General features: G+C 31.4%; 1 protein-coding gene across 1 annotated transcript; it reads left to right on the forward strand.

The window, feature by feature from the left end:
* Nucleotides 1-244: 244 nt before the first annotated feature.
* On the forward strand, nucleotides 245-2,087 carry LOC131183037 (GDSL esterase/lipase At1g28650-like). The gene is made up of 4 exons (XM_058152762.1): nucleotides 245-503; nucleotides 1,227-1,439; nucleotides 1,571-1,722; nucleotides 1,812-2,087. The coding sequence occupies exons 1-4, from the start codon at nucleotides 245-247 to the stop codon at nucleotides 2,085-2,087; spliced, it is 900 nt and encodes a 299-aa protein (XP_058008745.1).
* The last annotated feature ends 5,710 nt before the right edge of the window (nucleotides 2,088-7,797 follow it).

Consider the following 7,797-nt stretch of genomic DNA (forward strand, 5'->3'; position numbering starts at 1 on the left):
CACTTTGACTTTGTGGTAGCAATTAAAATGCCATCTATTCCATTCTTTATATTCCTGTCATAACAAGTGCATGATACGTGTAAATCTAGATTTAGCAAGTTATTTGTTTGTTAGTTTAGAATTTTGTGTTTCTCAATCATTTGTCAATAAGCACATTATTCTGCTATGTCTATATAATGTTAATCTCATTCACTTGTAGGGGGAGAAGGGGGAAATTCCTTGACTAAATATTACCTATTAGATCATGAGTTCCTTGCAACTGGTTTTTCCACTTGTTTTGATTTTCAACTTGATCTTCATCATTCAACATTATTCATGTGATGCTCAAGACCTAAAGAGATGTAGATTTGATGCAATATATCAATTAGGGGATTCAATATCAGACACTGGTAATTCTATCGTAGAGATTCCTCAAGCTTACCATGCCAGATTTCCCTATGGTCAAACAATTAACAAAGCAACTGGTAGACCTTCTGATGGATTTCTAATGATTGATTATATTGGTGAGCAAAATATTTACATTTACTTAATAGCTTTTTTTTTATTTTTTTATTTTTTGGAAAAGATACTTAATCAATAGCATTTACTTATATTAAAAAATAAAAAATGAAATAAAAATAATATGCCTAACATGGCTTAGTCCAGTGATTGAGGCATATTGAGTCCCCAATCCCCTAATCCTGTAGTCAATCTTAGTGATGTTGCCACTTCATCCAATCTATTAAATCACATCCAAATACAAGAAAATCAAAGAAAGAAACAGATAGGAGGGGATAAAGGAAGAAAGAAAAGGAAAGTTATGGGGAGATTAGAGTGGAGGAGAAATTATTTCCTTTTTACCTTGATTATTAAAACAATATTACTCTTTATTTTAATTTTGACCAATCTTGATTGGTCTGATAGAATAATATGAAATTGGCAAGAAAAAAAAGGATTTTTCATTGCGTCATCATTACATTATTTTGCCATTTTTTCATGTAATACTAAATGAAAAAAAGTAATTGAGATTGCCCCATTCTAATGCAAATGTATATATAAATTTGTACCAGAAATGAATTATCACATATCTATTATTTCATTATTTGTACAAATGATACATTTTACTTCATTTACACATATTCATAAAACATTTAAAATAAGTAATAATTTTCCAATGTTTGAGAAAATTTATCTATTGAAACAATGTGTGAAAATTTCGGAGGTACTTATACGTTTAAACTTTGCAGCGCAATCAGCTGGTCTTCCACTGCTTGAGCCATATGAGAATCCAAATTCAAGTTTTAGTCATGGAGTGGATTTTTCCGTCGCTGGTGTTACTGCATCAACTGTTAAAACTCTAATAAAGTGGCATATTCCACTTCCATACTCTAACAACTCTCTTAGTGTACAAGTTAAATGGTTGAAGAAGCATTTGTCCACATTTTGCAATGTCAAAAAAGGTAGTTATATTAAATACTTCTCAACACTATAAATTTAATTTATTAAATACTTCTCAACACTATAAATTTAATTTAACATCTCAATAATGCATAGCAATTATTCACTTTTTTTTTTTGTCCATATCTTATAGATTGCCATAGGAAACTCAAATCAGCACTTTTCATGGTTGGGACAATTGGAGCCAATGATTATGACTTTGCATTTTTCCAAGGAAAAAGCATTGAAGAGGTAAAAAAGGTCATGGTGCCTAGAGTTATACAAACTATTAAGACTGCTATCCAAGTAAGTTAACCTTTAACATTCTTTTTTATCTAAACAAACTTTTTTTTATTATATATAGTTATTGATTACATTGTTTTGATTAATTATAGAAAGTTATTGATTATGGTGCTTTTCGAGTGGTTGTACCTGGAATCTTTCAATTGGGTTGTACACCGAGCTTACTTACTGCGTTTTCATCAAATAATTCTGTTTATGATGCACATGGTTGTCTAAAAGATTACAATGACTTCTTTATGTATCACAATAATCATCTACAAGTAGCATTACAAAAAATAAGGAAGAAGAATCCTCATGTACGCATTATATATGGTGATATTTATGGTGCTCTCCAATGGGTTTTGGATAATCTTTCAAATCTTGGTTAGTGGCTCTAAAACCTCAGAAATCTCATAAATTATGAAATACAAAGCCTAATTATGCATATTGTTTTAATAAATTTCTTAAACTTTTTTCACTTTGTACAGGATTTAAATCATTTAAAAAATCTTGCTGTGGGATTGGTGGAAAATTTAATTTTAGCCCCTCACTAAAGAAAATGTGCGGAGCTCATGGAGTACCTATTTGTTCAAACCCTAAAGAGCATGTCTTTTGGGACGGAGGACATTTTTCACATCAAGCAAGCAAATATTTATCAAAATGGCTCATTAAAGATATCTTACCCAAGCTTCATTGTAGTACATGATAGCATAATATAAGGCAAATATGAATGTTGTGAAGAAATTGTTTTTTTTTTTTTTTTTTTCTTAATTTGCTTATTTTGATGTTAATAAATGGATGTTATCAAATTGTTGTATTTTGCTTTTTTAGAAAACTTTATACTTATGAAATTAATAAATTGAGAAAAATTATGTATTATCAAATTCTTTAGATCTCCCAATTTTAAAATTTGAAGTTTTATTTATTTATGTTTGATTCTAATAAATCAAATGACAATAAATTTTATTGATGAACGTCTAAAAATTTTATTTTGAGATACAATGTCAATTAGGACCAAATTTGTGAGGCCATAATCACTGCTAGGGCTTGGATTAATGTAATTATAAGAACTTTTTTTCACCCACAAGTGATTTAAATCGGATAATATTAGCAAAAATTTGTTCATGGATGTGTAGATGCTTATTTTTACATCAGTATGTACATGCATGATTGGATTACATAGAGGAGCACAATAATCAAAATTTATAACTAAACCAAGACAGATATGAGCAATGTGTCTTACACAAAGGTGAAAATCGATTTGAAGGATTTATATGAATAAATTGGATGTTTACGGTCCAAAAAGCAAAAATCAAGTTTAGGGGCAAAATGATTATTTATAAGGGCATGTCTTAGGCGCATTTTAGGAATATCCTTTATGAACCTTTGCCAACTGATGCTAGGATTTGTCTCCCTCTAAAACTAAGAGTTTTTGAGAAAAATCGATTTTGGGCATAATTAGTGCTTTAACTTGGTCAAACTATGGTTTTGGACCTTTTGGCTCATAATAAGGCCTTTTCAGTTAGGGGATGGTTTAAACCCTTAATAACACATTTTAAATGGATAAAATTAGTTTGGAATACGTGTAGTCAAAAGTGGCTAACCCAAGAGTCAAAATTAGAGCAAAAGGGCTTGGACCAATGCAATTCGACTAGGCCTTGTCCCAAGCCCTCCATGGCCATCCATATTGGTCGAATAAGGGGAGCAAAGGGCTTGACTATTAACTTGGAGTTAGGTGCAAAGAAGGGCCTAAAAGGTTAACCAAGCTGCATTTGGGCCTAGGTTACTCTTTATTAGTAGTATTTCCTAAAGCATATCATTTAGTATGTATTTTGTACATGTTTTATTAATAAAAAGGCATTTTCACTTTTCCATTTACATAACATATTTATGTGTAATAGAAAAGGTCCATTGATATTTTGTTAGAAATTCTATTCTTAAGTTGTTAAGAATATGAGTGATAGTATTTCTAGCACAAAGTATCATAAATTGGTTCACAATCGAGGATACTTCACAATAAGGACATGACTCATCCAGAAAGATTATAATCATATTTGTTCTCAAGTTATTTATATGAGATGTAAATAAGATGGAATGGTGAGTCTCGTGCCATATAACAAACATGATAGGCACTTATGCATGATAAGTAGGCCGAACTGGTGACACTTATGACAAGCACGTGGAGTTTACTTTTGTCAATGCATTGTCATAAATCATATCAGTGTATATAATCTTTAGACCTAAGATAACACAGTTATCTTGTATATAGGTGATTTGAGTTTGATACTGCTTTTATACTTGTACTGTGTATGGGTATATGGGCGTGTTGGCTCCTACTAGTTATATATAGAGGTAGGTGTTGATCAAGATGGAATCTGTTACCCTAAGTAAATAGGGATAAAATCCTTTGTTCATTTAATTATTCTTGATGTTTTAAGTTCCTGGCTAGGATAGACAGATTTAATCAGAAAAGAGTTTCTGATGAGAAAATCTTTTTAATCAAGAATTGGAATTAAAAGAGAACATAATATTCATAGTAAATGGGGTTTGACATAAACCATGACTTCGGCTTAAATTGAGATTTTGTAACAGAGAGATTCTAGTGCATGGTAACATATGATTATAGGTTCATTTAAGGTATTCCTTGTTACTAATTGGATGGCCATTGCATGCTATGCTAGGTGTCAACCATGGTGTATGAGATGCCTAAAATGATTTAGAGAAATCATTTATGGTAACAAGGAGTTCTGATGATATTAAGAGTTAATATCATATCTCATTGCCAATTAGTGATAAGCCAAGTCACACAAATACACAAGATAATCACCAAGTTAAATATTCTTTAATTGATTAATTAAAGAGTTTAATTGATTAATTAAATAGGTTTGGTTTGCAATAAGATTATAAAGTCCCTAGCATGGCTTGAAACTAAATTTAGGTTATTGGATGCATAGTATAAGTTAAATTTATATTTAAAGTGTTAAAATATGAATTTAATTATGAGAAATTAATTAATAGAGATTAATTAATCATTTTATATTTGATATAAATTGATTAGAAGAGGAGAAATAATTATTTTAGGTTGAGAACTCAAAATTAAAATACAAGGGCAATTTGGTCATTTTACCGGGTGACACGTGGCACCATGAGATGGTGACACATGGCACCATATAAGTTTGCCATTTGTCTTCCTATCATCTAAGGTGATCAAAGTCAAGATTAAATCTAGTTTTGACACTTGGCTTAATGTGATTAGGTCAATTAATATTAAAATGCAATCAGGTGATGACATGTGGCAAGAGTTTTAAGTGATGACCTAATTATACAAAGTGATGTTATGAGAAAATAAAAATCAACCACTCTTCTTAATTTCTCTCAAGTGTGCCGCCACCCATAGGTCTCTCTCCTCTCTTCATCTTCTCTCAACAATTCAAAGAGAATGATTCAAGTTTCTTTGAATAAAAATCACTAGGAATTGTTTCTAGTGTCCTATACACATCTACAACCTCTCTAAAGGAAAATCTCTAATTTCTAATTGGTTGGCAAGGCTTGAGAAGCTGGTTTAAGGGCTGCCCATTGGTGATCTTGGTGTGGACAAGCTAGAGGGACAACATTTGGGGTCCTAGGTGCTTCACAAAGGTACTAATCACATCTACAGTGCATCAAAAGGTTAATGCACATATTCTTGTATCAATATAGGGTTCTAATGAATTAATTTGTTAATTCAAAAATCTTAAATGGAAAATGTAGATCCTAATACATATTAAAAGTATTTTAATATGCAATTGAACATTGAAATCAATTAGGCACATAATGGATATGGCATGATGCATGAAACCCTAGAAGAAATTTTTGAATTCAATGTTCTAATCTAATAATTTTCGTACTGCCGCTCCTTCAATTGGTATCAGAGCCACTATATTTGCCATTTAGATTGTTTAATATCTGATTTAATTATGTGATTTGATCAAAAGTTGATTGATTCATTGCTAGTTGGACCAACAATGTGGCGGCAAGGTGTGGAGCACCATTGGTGCGCATGGTTTGGTTCATTCAACCATGCGCATGGTTTTCGGGCTTGAGTGTGGGCTTGGTTTCAAGGCCCATAATTAGCCCAATGACTAATTAAAATGTTTAATTAGGAGTTTTAATCACACAATTAAATTTTAATTTAATTGTATGAATAAGATTCAAATCTGAATTTTTAAATTTAGTTGAATGAGATTCAAATCTGAATTTTTAAATTTGTTTTGAATAAGATTCAAATCTGAATTTTTAAATTTGGTTGAATAAGATTCAAATCTGAATTTTTAAATTTGCTTTGAATAAGATTCAAATCTGAATTTTTAAATTTGATTGAATGAGATTCAAATATGAATTTTTTTTAGTTGAATATGAGATATTCAATTTAATTTTAGTATGTATGTTTTATTTAGTTGTTAAATAGTAATATGCATGATGGATGATCATGCACAATAAAAGACCAATATGATTGGATTTATTTATTTTATTTTTCTTTGAGTTGTAAATTAATTAATTTTATTTTGGTGGCATTATATTATAATTGTTGTAATATTTTTGTGTTGTAATTTCATTTATTTGAGGACTTTAAAGTCCATGTTCTTGTAAATTCGCCTTGGTATGTCAAGGATTACTATGTAATTGGATTGCAAGAAGATCAAGGAGGTCAAGAGCATTGGTGGGACCAGTGGAAGGAATTCAAGATCAAGTGTTGATTATATACTCCTTCAGCAACTCTTGTAATATGAATGATTGAAATGCACCTAGGAATGCCCTGATTCAATTCTTGGTGGCTCAGAATTGAATCCCATAGAAAGTTCATGATCATACCATATTTATTGTTTATCCATGTATGCATGAGATGTATAGGAATGTATGCAAGTATATGATATATGCATGCTAATTGGATAATGTGCAAAGTGAGACCATAATAGTAATTAAGCCGACCACTAAATCTTCCAAACAAATGACTAAGTTGGAAATGGTATAATTAAGGTAATTATATCATGGGCCCTCTATTGAGGTAATTATTTTAAGAAATTTTAAATACTTGCATATGATGCAATTAATTTAAGAGATTTTCTTAAGAATAATTGTTAAGCATGAGATGTTGTAAATATGTAAATGGTTTGGTGGCCAATAATGGATGTGCCTGAGGACATTAAAATTATTTGCATGTTTACTGGCTCAATGGGATCAACTTAACTAATGCAAGCTAAGTCAATAATGGATGTGCCTAAGATTTTGAGCATTAGGGGCTAGGTAAATGATTGAACCTTACATGAGATGTGATAGGCAATGAGTTGCTCACTTACAGTTTACTGTAATTCCAATAATGGATGTGCCTAAGGATGATCAATAGGACTATAAGAATTCAATCACCCACTAGAAATCCATCCAACTAGGATTTCCGTTTTCTACTTTGGAAGTGTAGGATTCGCTAAGTTAGTGGGAGGACCAATTTGATTAAAAGACCATAATCATTTTAGTTAATTACATGATACATTTACTAATTAATCTGGTTATATTCTACAGTTATTCTTCTGATAATAATGAGTACACAACAACCACCACCATCCAATATCCTTGCGAGCATACTTGATTATAATAGGTTGACAGGACCTAATCTTTCTAATTGGCTCAGAAATTTGAAACTTGTCCTGAACCTTGAACATATAGGATATGTTCTAGACTCAAAGGTTCATGGTCCTTTACCTCTAGAGGCCAGTCAAGAGAAACATGAAACTTTGGATAAGTGGAAGGAGCATGATATGAGAGCCAAGTGTTACATGCTTGCTTCTATGAGTAATGAGTTACAGAAGCAACATGAAAATATGCAATATGCAAGCGAGATCTTCCTTCACCTACAAGAGTTGTATGGTGAGCACAGCAAGAATGCTAGGTATGAGATATCTAGACAGTTATTCCACATGAAGATGTATGAGGGACAGAATGTTGGGATCATATTCATAAGATGATTCGGTTGATTGAGACGCTGGAACATCTTGACTTTCACATGGATTTCCAACTACAGACAGATTTAATCCTACAGTCCCTACCTGAATCATTTGGAAATTT

Source organism: Hevea brasiliensis, chromosome 1 (genome assembly GCF_030052815.1).
Source record: "Hevea brasiliensis isolate MT/VB/25A 57/8 chromosome 1, ASM3005281v1, whole genome shotgun sequence".
Lineage (NCBI taxonomy): Eukaryota > Viridiplantae > Streptophyta > Magnoliopsida > Malpighiales > Euphorbiaceae > Hevea > Hevea brasiliensis.